The 17,558-nt window shown below is 38.7% G+C and overlaps 1 protein-coding gene across 7 annotated transcripts in view; it reads right to left on the bottom strand.

Moving 5' to 3' along the window:
* Nucleotides 1-224: 224 nt before the first annotated feature.
* The window catches only part of tspan18b (tetraspanin 18b), a 58,955-nt gene continuing 41,621 nt past the window's right edge, over nucleotides 225-17,558 (bottom strand). For 6 of the 7 annotated variants that reach the window (XM_088935241.1, XM_088935239.1, XM_088935240.1 and 3 more), the window contains 7 exons: nucleotides 8,010-8,106; nucleotides 5,787-5,981; nucleotides 4,668-4,742; nucleotides 3,983-4,081; nucleotides 3,388-3,564; nucleotides 1,637-1,720; nucleotides 225-850 (listed from right to left, as the gene is read on the bottom strand). In XM_088935241.1, the coding sequence (XP_088791367.1) occupies nucleotides 803-850; nucleotides 1,637-1,720; nucleotides 3,388-3,564; nucleotides 3,983-4,081; nucleotides 4,668-4,742; nucleotides 5,787-5,981; nucleotides 8,010-8,072 (741 nt within the window). In that variant the 5' untranslated portion in view covers nucleotides 8,073-8,106 and the 3' untranslated portion in view covers nucleotides 225-802. Of the gene's footprint in view, nucleotides 851-1,636; nucleotides 1,721-3,387; nucleotides 3,565-3,982; nucleotides 4,082-4,667; nucleotides 4,743-5,786; nucleotides 5,982-8,009; nucleotides 8,107-16,557; nucleotides 16,670-17,558 lie in introns of those variants that run through there. The other variant, XM_088935237.1, reaches the window with a different exon arrangement.

The raw sequence follows: 17,558 nt of genomic DNA, 5'->3' as shown, positions 1-17,558 counted from the left end.
TACTGGGCTCTCTGGTTCTCTTGCTGGCTGTGATCTTTACTGCTTAATTGAACTGATTGTTCAGATAAGAAGTCATGTTGCATTCTTATTGTTTTAGGTCTTCATCATTTAATCGACAAAAAACCTACGGGACTGCATGCACCCCTCAAACTATGCCTGGTCTTGTTGGCCCTTTGCTCTTCAGCAGAAAAAGAATGAAAATCCCAATGTACAGACAGGTTACAGAAACATTTTTTTTATTATTAATATCTCTTATAGATTCTAATACAAATGCATACAGATAAGGTTCAGCTAAAATCACATAATAATAATTATTGCAATTAACAACACAATACAAAAAAAGCACCATAGGTTGGCTTTCAAGCTAGGTGGCAGCCACACTGTTGCCTGTTGAATAATTTCTGAACAGGGATTTAAATAGCAACGGACTGCGTGTGGTTCTGCCAGAGCCAGCTGGGGGATGGGGGATACAGCAAGGGTATACTCTCAACACATAGGCCCAATCCGCTACGCCAACATTCCTCAATATAAATACGCTTCATCCCAAAGTCAGTGCAGTGCCCTCCTCCTCCTCTGCTTCAGAAATCCAGAAGTAGCAGGCTTCAGCTGGTCCATAGTATATCACGATTTGATCTGAATTTTCTCTCCAGCTTTTTTTTTTCTCCCATTTAATCATGCCCTGTACCTCAACGTTCCAGCCATGAAGTACAAGCCTTTTGGTTATTCCAATTTAAAAAAAATTAATTTACAAGCAATCGTCCTCCCAGTTTCCCTTTTGACAAGTCCTTTGCAACAGTGCCATCTACTGGATTCCACGAAACAAGCACATCGCAAACACCATGGCAAAAAGCTGCGGAGAAAGAGAAAGGAGGTCAGTCTCTTTGCAGTTTGAGTGTCCAGCAGTGCTAATTCAATGGTTAGAGAACATTTTCTCGCAGCATAGACTACAAAAACTCTCTGCACTATCTCCAGCACAAAGAAGCAGATAACAGAAACCTAAGGCAAGTTTGCTTCTAATCCATCTGGTATGCTGTGCAAGTGAAACATTGGAGACTTGCGGAAGAATACTTAGCCTTCATGTCAAGAATGTCAGACATGAAAGTGCTTGCATGCCTAAGACTGATCTACAGTCTCAATGTTTGATAGCACAGAAACGTCCCAATAAATGAACGACAGCTGCAATCACATTCACGACCATTATTGGTAGTCCAAATATTTAAGAGACACGAACTGAATAAAATATTGGAAAAGAAAAGATGAGAAGACAAGTAGACATGAGATCAATGCAAAAGCAGTCTATATAAAAAGTAACGTGGTTCTGTACAATTCCACTGCATGCCTCCTGCTTCTGACAGCAGAATGCAGGCAAACAATGTTTTCAAATAAATAGTTATTTAAAATGGTAAACACACAGATGAGACCATATATAACAATAAACAGTCAAATGAAAAAAAACACACAAGAATTCTCTACAAATTTTTATCTCCTGTATGACATTATTTATGCAAGGCGCAAGAGAACACCACAGTCTGTGCTCTCTAGGAGCATAATTACTTGGACTGTCAGAAGTATTTTTTTCTGTGTTCATTCTGGTCCACCAAGAAACAGGGACAATGCATGGAGCAGAGAATCCTACCTCAATTGTCAACACCACGATGGCCAGTGCTCCAGCAAGGTAAATATATGTCTCAAAGTAGTCCACAACTGCTGTGTAACACCCCTTAAAAAAAGATAGGGAGAATTAAATCACTAACCGCAAAGATTAAGCCACAGCTACATCCCAAAACCACACAACAGTGGAACTGAGTGAAGCGCTTGAAAATTGTGTTCTTAAATCAATAAGAGGGTTTACCTCCAAATCTCATTTGGGTTGCATTACTACATCTCTGTCTGTATGACAGAAAGACAGGCTAAAGCCTAGTATTATCCTCCATTTCATTATAGCAGGTAACTGGGGCATTTCACCTGTCTTTACAACTCTTACTGACAGCTGGTAATCCAAGTGTTTCTCACTTAATACGCAGATATCTTACTGATAAATGTATTGGCATTTTTGTTGCTGCTCAGAACATAAATATGTGATAGATGAAAGTGATTGGTAGAGTAGCACTATTCCTGATACAGATACAGTAGCTTCCCTGTACATGTCAAACTGAAAAAAACAAGGAATTAATTTACAATACAAAGCAGCAAGAGTGTAATATTAGCCTTTCCTCTATGAAGCAGAAGCTTTCTCCCTGTGCATTACTGCTAGTAAAAACCAAAAACAATGCATGGATGGAAACTAGTAAATTCTGCTTTTGAGAAACTGCTTCTATATAAAGAATAATTAAGAAACTAGAACCTTCTTAAGAGGAGTTAGATCACTCTAAAATATAAACAACAAATAACCCTAAAAATAAGGAAACTGCTTTTAAACTTTAAAAGGAGAGTACGATTGTTCATTTTAAAATTTTAAAAGCAACAATCTTACACTAACAGACCACTTTTCTTTTTAAAAGTGTTCCTCTCAGTCTTGAATCAAATGAAAACCAGCAACAGATTGGCCATGTAACAAAAACAGGGATACAGTGCACATAGCATATTTTGACTCATAAGTTAAAAGTCCTGTAGTTTTTGTGTATTTCAAGATTTTGCTGAATTATCAAGCTGTCCTTTGGTTGCCCTCACGCTAAAGTACATGGAAAAGCACTATGAGGACTTGAAAGGCTAAAGAGGCTCCCATGATATTACATCAGCTCCCATTTTCACCAGTTATTAGTTTATATGTGAAAGCTTTGCATCACCGATCCAGATTTTTACTTTTGATGTGCATTAAATGGTGACCCATTTCTTCAATGCAATTGGACAGATATAGCAAAAACTTGCACCAAATGTCACTGTCACAATGGCAACAGTCTCTGGCTAGTTTCATTATACGTGCAAGACTTACACAAAGGATAAACAGCTGAACTGGCACTGAATGCTTAGCTAAGTATGTTTTTTTTTTTTTAGAGTTTTAGAAAGAGCTGAGGGGTTCACATAACTGGAAAGTAGATACGTCCGAGAAACTGTTTTTGCAAAAGGTGAAATCCCAGAAAGAGTCCTCCAATGTTTGTTGTTTATGGGCTGCTCATACTGTGGTTCAGCGGAAGCAGCCGAGTAGAACAAGAAGGATGTGACAATAACACGTCACGTTCAACAACACAAACATCCTCCCGTCAACCAGAGAGGTGACAAAGTGAGAGAAACCCACAGAGGAGCAGAGAGCCAGATACGACCTACACTACTTCTCAAGTAGTCATTTGAGAATCTCTAGTCTAATACTATGTAAATCCCTGACTCCTGTGGACTGACAGTGGCCCCTCAAAGCTGATGTGTCCAAAAGCGCGGCTGAGCATGTGTCACCTTGTTGTTGCGGAACAGCAGGCTACCCATGAGGCACTCCTCTAAGCTGATATAGGTCTCGTCTGTGGATTGACTGTTCCTCTGGCAGCAGGCCTCTGGGACCACGTCATTGGGATTGATGTTCCTGAAGAGGCCATTCTCAAAATCATCAGGACCGTTCACTCCACAGCAGTCAAACTGGAAAGAAGTCCAAAATCACTTTACACCACCTGGTTATAATTGCAATATGAGAACAGTAGAATACTGCACTACCTCTTTACAAGCAACTTCAGGCCTACTGTATATACAGAACAATACTGTAAGGACTTCTAAGGTTATGCCATAGTTTAAATATAGACTTATTTCATATCTACAGTATATTTCATTAACCTCTATTCCTTGTTCATGACAGGTAACAAAATCTTTACTGTACTAAGGACTTCCTGAAGCAAGGGCACTCATGTGAGGACTGCTACAGAAAAACAATGTACAGTATAGACTCAAAAACCCAACAAAACTCTTCAGAGTCCCTGTCAAGAGATCAGTAGAGACTACCTGCAGCAGTTTTACATTTTCTTCTTTTACTGAGGACCGCAGCAGAATAAACCAGCCTCACCGTGGTCATAATGGCATTCCACGTGGCAGTGAAGACGTCAGTGTTGTTGTAGCCTTGATAGTGCGTCTTCAGCTCTTCTGTAAAGTACTCTCTCGTTAGCTGGCAAGAGAGAGAGATGATGCAGACACTGGTAAGTGACCATGAGGAGTGGTAGGATGATTAAGAGAGCTGTCTCCAGAGAAAATAGGGAGATTTTTTTTCCCTTTATTGCCGAAAGTGCTAGCAGAGCACAGAAACAATGTACTTCAAAACGTAGGGGAGGCATTTGAAGGGAAAAAAATAGTCTAATTGTTCAAGGTCATGGCAGACCTTAGAGGAGTAACAAGAACCCAAACAAAAGGCACATAAATCCGAATGCTGCTAGTGTGAAACCCAACACTCCTCAAAATTGATGTCAGTTTGTTTTTCTGATATTTTAAGGTCGTAAATATTGTTGTGTTTTTCCAACATTAAGTATTACATTTAGTGTTGTTTCTGTTATTGCTCTGTGAAAAATGCAAACACATTATCTCCTCTCTTTGTCACGGTAGACAATATGACACAAAACATGCTTTTTTTTTTGTTTGTTTCTCAGACCTGAACCTCGATCGCTTTGTGATTTAGACACCCTTTACAAGTGGTTCAGTGTTTGGAATAAACACTTTCCAGGTGAATTTAGCTCTACGACTTGAGAGAATAGACTCACGTGGTCTCTGAATATGAAGGCAAGAATGGCAGCTGCCAGCTCTGCGAGGAATATGATGAGAATTAGCATGAAGAACTGGGGGAAGAGAGAGAACACTATTATTAGTGTCTTTGGCCGACACGTTTATCCAAAATAGTTTTTGTTTGTACACATTTATACTGCTGGGTAATTTACTGAGTGAAGTGCCTTTCTGAAAGGCACAACAGCATTGCCTGACATAGGATTTGATCTCACTACCTGCCAATAAGGAGTCTAAAGTCGTTAACACAGACTCCTTCATGATATTACAAGACGGACTAATTGCTCCTCAAATGAAATGATTATATCTGGCACCAAGACTGTAGATATTCCCACACCAAAATCACTATTTCACTGTTTTTTTTTAATCAATATGTTTATTAGGTTTTCACAAAAATAGTTTCAAACAGACGGTGAAATACAAAAATACAAGAACAGTATGAATCCCTTTCATCCCACTCTGCTGACCCCTTCACTACTTCACTCTTTCTCCAATTATAAATCCTACAAGATAGATATTATAATTTAAAAAATTAAAATTTAGGTGTTATAAAATATTGCAAGATAATTGACTATGTATTTCATACAAAACATTGAAAATACAACTTTTTGTTACAAGATATATTTTTATTTTTGATTTATTTTTTATTTATGTCCTTACTATACTCATCTTCAAAACATTTGGGCTGAAATTCAGTTGGGTTGGCTGAATGGCCTCCTCTCATTTACCAACTGTTTTGCGTTTCTGTGACACTTGATTGTATATATTTTAAAAGAAACCAGCAGAATCCTTGAGCAAAGTGCTTTTCCAGAAGAAGCCTCACAAACACAGCATTATTATGGAGCCAAATGTGTCAAAACCTTTTTTCCTAACAATAAAACAGCAGTGTTTTACCAAGGACGTTGTTAATACACCTACTGTATCAGACAATAAAAAAACACTACAAACTACAGAAGACATATACCTAATCCACTACCCATGTTTGAATAACCACTGGGAATTTGGCTGAAATAACTGATTACAAATGGGAACTCTGCAAAAGAAAGGAGGCCAGATGCTATGAGGTCTGTGTTGTCCCGGAGGGTCTGAAGTGTACTTACAAAGAGAAGCAGACACTTGTTCTCCCGGATCGCCCCACAGCATCCCAGGAACCCCAGCAGGAAGAGCATGGCGCCCATGGCCAGGATGACGTAGGCGCCTATGAAGAGCAGGGGGTTGGCAGCCACAATCTCCTGGAATCCCGTTGGGTCCACTAGCACCCAGATGCCCACCCCCAACAAGAAGGAGCCCCCAAGCTGCAAGACAACAACCAGAGCTCAGCACCAGGGAGCAACATGGGGACACGCCTGCCTGAGGTCCATCTTGTCTTCCCTCCCCCGCTGAGAAATGCGCACTTTATTGTAGATCCTCACGCTTCACAAAAATTCATAAAACTGCAGTAGCAAAATTCAAAAATATCTTAATTCCATCTGTTAAGCTAAGGAAGGCTGAATCTATCCTATCATAAAACTAAATACTAGCACGTGCCATTACCTAAGTACTGTTAAAATCCTGCCATCAACGAGTTGAAAGCTCCCTTCTCCAGGCTCCAGATATTTTTCTATTTCTTTATCAATAAAAAATTACCTCCCTAATACAATAAGGCACAAAATGCTGATTATTAACACTAATATGCAAACACACTTTCTGCATGATAACCTCTCTTATTTTTGCATTTCAGTCCATAAAAAAATGACGTTTTGGGGCAAACCTTAGTGGCAGTTGTAATCCTAACCTGTACATGGTACAATACGTGCTTATTTTATACGCCATTTCTGCAGCAGTTCACAAAAAGAAGAAATAGTGGAAATTTAAAACAGATTCACTTTTGATACAATTAATATATGCCAAAACTGATCTATTAAATGTTTTTGAGTGATCTGGAGTCTTTTTTTTAACATTTTCAATGAGACGTTTTAAGGCCAGGTTTTTTAAACTTGTTCCAGAAGTACCCGAGCTAGGGTTAGGGTTAGGGTTTAAACACTGCTGGACATGTTTTGAGACATTTGCTGTGCTTTCAGATGCGTTTCAATTGCAGAAAAGGTGTTGTTTTGTTGTTTCCTCAACAAATACATTTGGCCCAATTTTGCAGTTTTTGCTAAGCCATGCACACATCTATCAAAAATGGTAAAATTTCTTTATCACTAAAAAATTACTTCCCTAATACAATAAGGAACAAAATGTTGATTATTAACACTAATAAGCAAACAGTGGTTAATAGTCATATTTAATGCTTGACGATATAGAGAACAACAACTCTTTAACAAGGAGTAAAATGATAAATACAGCTTAGAAATAAAAAATCTAGTACGTTGTTTCAAAGCATTCACAGATATAGCTGTTTAGGTATTTGGATAATTACTTGGCTGCACACAAATCATCCTTTTAAAGGAAGCTGGTATGATGTCTCAGAGCGGCACATGAAAGAAGAGAGAAAGGGGAAGGAACTATTCTGGTGGTCATTTTCAATAGGGGGCGCTGTGTACATCCCACCCTCAAACTCTCCTAAACAAGGGGAAAATCCAATCAGAGCGAAGTTAAACACCTGCCAGCACACCATTATCTGCAATGGGCTACAGCTAGGAAGACCTTCCACTATGTTTTCTGTAGGAAATGTAAGAGGCTCTCGTTCTTCCTTTCTGGCCTGCAAAACCTGCGTTCCTTTCTTTAAATGTCATATCAGCAATCTGTCAGTCTGAGCCAGATGCTTGCATAACTGCATGGCTTCCTGTCAGACACTGACAGAAGCTCAGGAGTCTGGGAGATGGAGAGTGGGGAACTGACAGATACACATAGAAAAAAACCCCAAAGACAAGACCTCCCTGCAGCAGAAGAGATTCAGCACTGCAGGCTTTCAGTTATGGTTAAGAGAGGAAAGAGAAAGTTTGGGTTGTGAAGATTTCCAGAGTCATTTGGCACCACTCACAATACAGCATTCAACTGAATACATACCTGTATAGCAAAGTCTATAAGAGTTGATTGATAAAAGTTGATCGCATCACACATAAAGAAGGATTGTGTAACTGTAGAACATTTATCGAATTGTTTCTAGGGAGCAGCCACCTCTTAGGGCGATTGCAAACTGAAATAATAAAAATATTTTATTTTTGAAGCTCCCAAAAAAATAACTTAGATAAAACTAATTTCATTGTATAAAATCAGAACATAAATACTGCTACTGAAATAGCAGCACAGCAGGAAAACAACTCATAAAACCAGTTGAAGGCCTTCTTTTAAGATGAGCAAAAGAGAAAGAAACAGCCACGTGCTTTCACAATACTTACAAAGATGAAAAAGTTGAAGACGAACATGAGGTACTTGATGCAGCTCAGACAGTCCCCCTCCATGGCCTTGCCTCTTCCTTCCAGCCTGCCCGATCCCCTGTGGAGATGCAAAATCTATTTACTCAACAAAACTATCCGAAGAACAAGAAGCCCCTCCAGACCTGCATCTCTTTACCAACTCGAGAGCGACAGGGGCACAATGTACTGTCAGCGAGCTCTTGCAAGACTCACCACATTTGAGAAAGCACTCAGCTATTATCAGCTTAATTAAGATAAAATATTAGATTAAACTATGTAATTGTATTTTTTGCAACTTGATCCCCAGTGTCCAAATGCAGATAAAATCAATGGAAGAGGAATACACTGGCAACCAATGCTACAATAATGACCTTATCAGAGGTGACTAAGAGCACCAGACTTATTAAGGCCGTTCTTTAACAACACCTTTTCTGACAAGACTATCATTGAAGTAACAGACAATATTGTTATTTCATTAAACATGACGAGGATCAATGTATACAGAGTCTGAGCTATGTCAAGCTTTTTAAAATAAATTTGATGACCTTTGTCACAGCTGTAAATTTAGTTTGTGCATGAATGGATACAGCAAATAACAACATCTAATCTCTTAGCTAGCAGACATTTAGCTGGAAACTTAATTTTGCTTTTTGTGTTTCACTTTGAGTTTGAAAGGGCAAATCTCTAAACTGCTGTTATCTGCACTTCCTGTTAATAGACAAGATTACATTATTACCACCAGTTCCTAGAAGATTTACAAGGAGCTGCTGGCCAGTTAATGTAGCACAGTAAACCCTCAGTTTAATCAGGCTTTGCTTTAACGTACTTCGGATTTAATGGACAAAAGCTGCTAAAAGTTCATCTTAAAGAAATACTGGATTTTCCCCTCAATGATGGGGAAATGCAAAAATAATAAAACAAGGTAAAATAAATACTACAGAGATTTAAAATTCAGGAATATCAATGGTGCCCTATAGGGTTAGGTCATTTATTTACAATGGGTGTTTGTGTTTTGTCTGCTTCAGCGAATTTTATACAGTATATTTACAACATGATACAAAAAGCTTGTACATTTATGATAAAAAGGCACAGAAAATTTTTCAGAATACAATTGTTAAAATATGTTAAAAGATCCAGAAAGCCTACATATATAGTGTGTGTGAATATAGACACATTTCTGATATAATAGTGCATTTTTGGACTGAAAGCATCTTTACTCATTCGTGTTTATCGGACATTCGGCAATAATGGATACCCCCTTCCCCTATGACTCTGTTAAGGTGTACTGTACTCTGTACACCTTTCACCCATCTGAAGTGATAAGGGGTCTTGAAGCCTTAAAAAGATTTGAATCCCTAGATGTCAAGAACCGTGAAGCTGGCAATCCAGCTCTGGAATCAATACAACAAAATTCGGAGAAAGCGAGGGTATTTAAGAGACCACAAACAAACGCCTCCCGTTTCGTTTTAAGGGAGAAAATGACCATGAGGGTGAGCATGTAAGAACATAGCACTGTGCTTCACCTCTCTTAGTGAGGGGTGAAGCAGTCTGAAGCAAATGACTGCATTAGACTTGAACAGTCAGCACTTAAAAGGAGGCTGCCAATTCTGGGTTTTTTTGTTTTGTTTTTTTTTTGTACAGGACTGTATAAAGCTTTTACCAGGGCTTAGCCAGCAGGAGGGCCCCATTCGTGCAGCCCAGCAGAAAGGAAAAAAAGCATCCTTTCTAATGAAGTCAATAGTAGAAGCCCCATGTGTAATAAAAGGCAATCTCTATCTGACAATGCACTCTGTGTAATTGCAGCCCATTAGGGGGCATTTAGTTTAATGAAGGAGAGGCTTTTCATTAGTGCTGGGAGCCAAAGGCATCCTGTACAGTAGGTCACGGCCTCACAATAATTTCTCCATCGCCAAACGGGTCCCCGTGAATATTCCTCATAAGGCTTTCACATAAAACTGCAACCTCAGGGTTAAATTTGTCAGTCACACAGACATGTACGCCCCTGTCACTTCTGCACCACTTGCTTGTGGAGCAAGTGGAGGGGGGAGCTGTGAATGATCAAAACCACGCACACACACAAGTAGTTTTCCATTTTAAAACCAAGGCGCCTCAGCATTGAAAAGAGGGGTTAAAGGAATAAGCCTTAACAAAAACATTTCTCAAAATGTTTCCATAATCATTTGATCTGCTTTCTGAAGTCATCTTCCGTGAAAAGAAAAACCGAGTCTTTCAAGTGGTTCAAAGTGGGAACTTTCAGTTAAATCAGCCTGCCAAGTAATGATATTAGCTTGCAAAAGGAAGTGTTAATTGCATTGATTTTCTTTACCTAGCAACAACACGTTTGCAGTAAAGTAAAAGAGAAGGATTTTTTCCAACACCTGCAAACGCCTTAACCACCTTTGCTATCTCTGTATCCTCCGTGAAGGAGTCTGGAGAGACTGGAGAAGACAGTCTCTGTGTACTCAGAGATGTGTGCAAACCATCGCTTGCTCAACATGATCACAACCATCCTGTGTTAAAATTTAATTACTGCACAGAAACACTTAACAAGCATTTATGGGGGTTTAATTGCAGATTAGCATATATTACAAATCACACCACAAGCGTCAAAAGGGACAGTTTTATCTCTCATTTTGGTGCCACCACATATGTAAGAGCACGTTTAGAATGTAATGGATTTTTTGTATCATTTGAATCGGGTTTAACTGAATTTAGCTGCTTCCGAGTAAGAGAATTCAAATAACTAAAAGGCTGTGCAATCCGACAAAAAACAGTGGCTAGGTTTGGTGCCAGTTTCAGAAGAGCCATATAACTCCAGAAAGGAGGCCGATAGAAAAATCAACTCCACTAATACCAGGACAGTAGCAAACAGACTCCCTGAGGGAACAGTGTGTTTTCACTCTAGAGAAAGATGCTCTTTCAAGATATATGAGCGAAGTTTTCAAAGATCAACTCTGGTCAAACACTGGCTCTCTTCAACTCTTTTCAAATGCTTTTTGATGGAGACAAAGGGCCTGCTTGAAAACTACTGCAGGTTGGGGGAGATTTGATGGGGAAAAGGAAGGTCCTTCTTTAGTGTGCGTATAGTGCGTGCTGTTAGACTCTGTATTGAAAATGCTGACTTAAAGGACTGGCCCTTTGGTGCTGGAAATGTGAAATTTCTTCAGAGAGATTGGCAGTAATGTCACTGTTAACAGTGTCCCAATTTCCAGCTCAGCTCATGGCACCAATGTAAGTGTAAGCAGACGGACCCTGCATTCATTACACCGTCACAGGCACACAACCGAACTCCTGAAACAAACAGCCCAAGTTTGCACAATCAGCCCTGTTTCGTTCAGTGTGTACAGTGTTCTACGAAGCTGCTGATCTGTCATTCATATGCAAAGTGACAGACTGAATATCTAAGCACATGAATAGCAGAGTGATTAGCCCAAATATTGTACAGAAAATGCTACCACATAGATACCAAGAGTCATGGAAGCCAATCTTCTATGGTCTAGTTGCATTGTTGAATATCTACATATGGATTTAACATTCACATAATGGCTGCAGCATTGCTGAGATGTTATACCAGATGTGCATCAAATCTAACTCTAAAGAGTTTTATTTTCCTTAGTGTGCTATTCCACCATTTTGAGTAATACCACTGAGCCAAGCTCCCATCATACAGTTAAGAATGTTGCAGACCATCTTAGCTTTGTAGCTAATATAGCGTAATCACTGGCAAAAGCAAACTTGGGCCAAATTTCTGCCTGGATAAGTTATTTGTGGCAACAGGCTCTCTCTCAAAGGAAAGTGTGTTCTTTCAATTTTCAGTTTAACTATTGCCACCACAGAGGCCCCTGATGGCGATCCAAGTACTGTGCCGATAATGTTTTTAATCAGCTGTGGCTCAGACTGCAATCAATACAGCATCTGTGGGGTGTGAAGTCATGGGAATGTGGTCACCATTCCTGTTGTACATTCTGTTATGAGAGGTTGCGTGAGGTACACTTCATTACTGACTGAGTTTTACAATGATTAGTTCCCATCAGAACCATGTTGGTACAATATTGTGTGCCTCAGATCATCACAGCTGGAATCCTGAGCTGGAATAATTCAAAGCCCACAAGAAACCAGAAAGACAGTGGATACTGAACTGGCATCTTTGTTGCTAGCACCTACAGCCAAGGCTCTTTTATAAAGAGGAAAAGCCCTGTAGTTTAAATCACTGTCGAATTACTGCTGTGTTAGCGAAGTAGTCTAGTCGCTAGTCACTACCATTTACTTTGCAGATTTTTGAAATATGCCTTTCAAGGTCAGCACAGAGCAAAGAATCCAAGAACACAAGACAGATAACAGATAAATTCCAAACATTCTTCCATAAATATCACCAAATACTGGAGCCAAGTAAAAACAGAAAACCATTATTGTATGTTTTTTTTTTTTTATGTGGCACATATTATCTTATGTAGCAAAGTTCATCTAAGCAAAACAAAATCAGTGCTATTTAAAAACATCTATATTTATGAGCCGACATTTTAGAAGTATAACTCTTGAAATCTTTTGCATCTCCTAACTGCATTTAAATGCTGCAGACTAACATATACTGGAACAAAATAATTTTCAGCCATTACTCAGTAGTGCTTTTTGGGAGACAGAATGAATTTCGTGTTTGTATTGCTTAGGTTTTAACCCTCAGATGTTTTGTGCTTGATTAACATACAATCACGGCTTCTGTGTCACCAGCAAAGTAGAAGTAAAAATCAACAGCAATTTCAATGTCTACAGTTTACTGGTGCTCAATATACAGTAAAAAAATATCATTTTTTTTAACATTATGCGGGACCATTTCAACAGCTAATATCAACCAATAAATGTACATATACTCTAATGGAGTTCAACATGGAATGCTGGGGCAGTTTCAAATTTAATTTTTCTGCTTAAACACAAGAAGGTATATGTTACCAAAGGAAATGCACAAAATTTAGTAATATGGTTTATTAGGACAAACGTTTCTTACTATGTCTTTGTAGACATGAAACATTCCTTACACTTTATACTTTAAGCACACTTAAAGAAATGAATGTGTCTGTTTTTACACTATAAGAATAAACTACTAAGTAAAGGATAGAGATGGCCAGTGGTAAAAAGGGGATTTGTCTGGAGATGCAGCAAGACTTCTCCTTGATGTGAACGCATTATACTTAATTGATTGAATTACTATAGCTGTCTGTCACCTCTCTGCTCTCTTAAGACAGTCCATCACAGAGATACACAGAATAAAAAAGGATGAATGTTTTGACCACTATCATGAGGACTAAAATATAACCTCTTAAGTGTTCTTGACCCTTAAATGATCAACCTTAATGGTACCCTCTGGAGACACTAGAAGTCAAGATAATTGCAAGCTTTTCTGGTTTGCAAAAGTACCTGTGCTTGCCAGCTTTTCAGGATACTGTGACACAGTTTTCCTTGATGATAAGACACACCATCAGACACCTACTGTAGAAATCCAGTATATATATATATACAGTGAGGGCATGAATATTACATTATCTGATGTTTTCTACTTTTTTAATGAGTCTCTTAAACTGTGCTACATACCAAAAAGAAACGAGGAAGGGAAAGTCTCCCCAAGGCTTGCATTGTCTTTTAATGAACCCCCAATTAAGGAGAAAGAGCCATACACTGCTCCTACAGAAGTAGAACGCCTTTGAAGTCAGCTGAATTCTAAGTAGTTACAGTACATCATTTTCTTCAAGTACACATTTTTCTCTTCACATACAATGTCACAACCCAATGAGAGCGATCATGCTAGCTTTATTACTGTCTACGTGATGCCAGCAATGATTTGTTTTCCATTTAGGACTTCTTCCAAGCACCAAGAAAAAAAAACAATTATTCTAACTTGATCTTTAACTGCACATTATTTGCCCATATTTATAATTTCTTGACAAAATACACATTTTGACCAAGATATGTACTGTACCAGGGAATTCTGGTCTATGTCAGAATGGTATAAGACTTAATTTGTTATAAACTTATAAACACTCCTAGGGTGAGGACTGGGGTTGAACAGAGTCCAGCAGTATCACAACCTTCAGAAAGGCAGCTAATGCTGGATGAACAAAGGCCCAATTCAGAGAAGACTGCTCCCAGTCTGAATATAAAAACAGCCATGAATTGATTCTAGAGTCTGATAATAGGGGCAGTGGTTATGTATGGCTGGATGTCTTGAGTCTGCGTCTTGTTTTTAAGCATGCCGAGGGTTAGATTTAATCAGTTACGGCACAACTATAGATCATACAGAAATGAAGTGGATGGAAAAGCAAATGTTTTCTTGTGATCTATATAAGCCCTGTTCTGCTTTGTTGTTCGTTTTGCACAGCCAGTCTTCGATAAGGCAAAATGAGCTGCAGCAATAGTCTAGCGCCGTGATAAACTCTCCTTGCAAAGGGCATGAGAATGGGTAAAACATCACAACGTGCACAAAAACAGGTTTTTTACCACAGGCTGTACCAGTCTTTATGAGTGATAGTTATTATTGGGGATGCAAGGACTATTTCTAAGGAGAAATAAGGAGGGGCGCCAGCGCCACCACTGACATGGCACGGTAACAGCGCGATGTGCCCAGCTCTCATCCTCTTATTAGACATGGGATCGAATCTCGGGAGTGAATGTTTAAAAGTAGCTAACCAGACATCAGTATTTTGGGGGATGGGGAAATAACAGAATACCTGAAGAAGCAGTGCTAGCCACCATGTCACTGTACTGTGCAATGAATATTCGACATACTCAGCCTTATCAACAGATGACCCTAAACTACTATGGCAGTAGATCATGTTCTTTCTTGAGGCTTGTCATGCAAATCTACAGACAGAAAGCATACATGCTATAGAGCAGATGTTCGAAAGTACACTATAAAAAGTAATAAGATCAAAATTGGCTAAAACCTGCTATTTACATCCTTCTGCAGGTTGAGACTCGAGAATAGAGTGCGGGAGCAGATACTGCAAATCCTAATAGCTTCAGCATCTTAATCACTGGAATGAAGATATACACTAGTTGCCCCTGATCTACCTGATCAATAGCTCCTGCTGTTGATCAATGAGAGTGAGCGATGGCTTTCTCTTGCCTCCTTCTCCCAAGACATCTCTTTCCAAGGAGCTACTGATTCAACTCAAGTAATAGAGAAAACCTCAGATGTGTCCTTTTTATTCATTTACTTTTCCTGACCAACCCCTGAGGTGAGACACAAAGGGGCCTCCTGGGGTAAGCTGGGGAATGACGATGCACAGATCATCACATAGCAACCATATGTTCCCCCAGGCAGCACATTAAAACCCAGTCCAGGCAGGGACACCGAGACATCTTAATACCTGCAGCCCTGCTGATGTCTTTTCACGCTTTATTAAAGACTGCTGTTTAACCTTTCCATAATCAAGTTTATCTGCTCAAACAGTTCACATTCACATCTATCAGTTCCATTAAATCACTTAATTATGCTAACAATCACGCTTGCTAACCAGATGTAATAATTGATGCACAATTGCAAAGCACTGGAGCTTTTTTAAATTTAAATTATAAATCAAAACCCACTAAAAATCTCACTGCTGCAAGGAGATATATTTCAGCAGCATTCATTATTTTTATGTAGTTGTACAGGTATAGAGTTGCTTTTTTTCCCCACACAAACAGGTTGTCCTTCAACCTGTTCCACTAAAAGCTATGAGCAAACACCTTATTCAGAATGCAACATGTAAAGAAGGAAAATGATCACTTGGTTGGCTGGCTGAATTTCTGTCAGTAAATATATTACTTTTTTATATTAACCCTGTCTTCTTGGATGTTATTATAATGTGCCTGGATCTCCAACCGGAGTAAAGAGAGGAACACATTTTCTTCATCAGAATGCCAAAGACCCCAATAACTTTTCCTCAGCTTCTCGTTGATTATATTCTGATCCTTAAGAAATTGCATAAAAGACATGTTTATCATTGAGATTCACATGATTCGAATAGAAGAAACAAAAGCAAAACATTTAAAGCCAGAAAACATAGGGATGCTATCAAAGTTCAGAGAGTAAAAAAAAAGTTGGCCTTATGTCTAACGGTCTAAATATAAGTCCCTACATCAAATATGGCCTTGTAAAAGCTGCTTAGCAGAGAGAACATTTTCAAATTAAGGGCAATGATATTTTTGTTCCTTTGAAATCAGCTCTAACAAAGATGCACTATAAGCGAAAGGCCCTTGAGGGCAGGTCTGAGAACTTCTCAACTGCAGCAGTGCATAATGCAAACTACATCTTTTAACAACGTGTCCTCTCTCAAGCATGGCAAGTCAAAATGTTAAAACAACCATGCAGTTTTAAACCAATTATCAGTCCATATTCAAAACCAAATTCTCTTTCTTCTACATTTTACTAACAGATTGGGTGCCTAAAAAATAAAAAGGCTTATTTCTCAGTGCCCAAAAACAACATACAGAAACTGTATAATATTCTACAACCAATGGAGTACTTAATATCACGATGCTCTTTCATTCTCACATCAAATCATTTCAGTAACTCTCCAAGTGATGTGCAGCTACATAAGCATAAGCTATTAGTCTCCTTGGAAACTCATTCAGGAAGTCCTTTGTCTTCCTGTTGATGTCTGTGGCTCTACTGTAACAGCCGTTCCTGCTGATTTTCAAACCTAGGAAGGCAAGACAAGTTAGCCTGAGGAGACCATAAAAAAACAGCGTACCTGCACATGGAGTGACATTGAGTTTGATATTTGTTATCTTATTACACTTATTCAGTGATGTAGCCATCTGTTGAAGGAGTTCAGGTTTAATTTCTTAAGGTCCCCAGTAGATCTAGGAAATTTTTGTTTCCAAAAGTGGTTAGTCTAAGACTCTGGTAAATCCTGATGTTGCTGCAGTGGTAGAAATTTCTTATTTGAAGGATTGTAGGATTCTCCAATTATAAAGCACTGGCCAACAAAAGCAAAATATGTTTAAGAGCCCTCTATGGTAACAGCTTTGTTTCTTTGGACCGTGAATGCAGTTTTATATCTAGATATACTTCAAATAATGAAAAATAAAATGGTATTTGAAAGCATTTCTGTTAACACTTCGTGAACACAAATTCTGTGCTTGTCTTTTTCTAGGGTACATTAGCTGTAATTACTGGGAGTCTGATATTTACAGTATGTGGCATCTAATACTGCAAGTAACAAATTGACCAGTACAGCTCCTCAATATCAGACTAAAAACTGGGCTCTCCTCTAATTACTGCTTAGAAGTGTGATTGGCATTTATTTGATTATTATGCATATGGACATATCCTGGTTCTGTTTGTAAAAACAATCCATGTAATGAGCTTATACAGTATGTCACGTCACTGTAGTGGCCCTGTGGCGTCACATGTGAATTCTCAATTATCATTTAATCTTGGAGGCTTTGAAACATTTTGTTGTGTAAAATATTAAAGTTTCAATACTTTCCACTTATTAAATAAAAATGTAGATAATAATCATATACAGTATAAGTACATACAGTCATATC

This window comes from Atractosteus spatula, chromosome 16 (assembly GCF_055471065.1).
Source record: "Atractosteus spatula isolate fAtrSpa1 chromosome 16, fAtrSpa1.hap1, whole genome shotgun sequence".
Lineage (NCBI taxonomy): Eukaryota > Metazoa > Chordata > Actinopteri > Semionotiformes > Lepisosteidae > Atractosteus > Atractosteus spatula.
The sequence above is the reverse complement of the archived record's forward strand: the minus strand, read 5'-3'. Positions and strand labels throughout refer to the sequence as shown.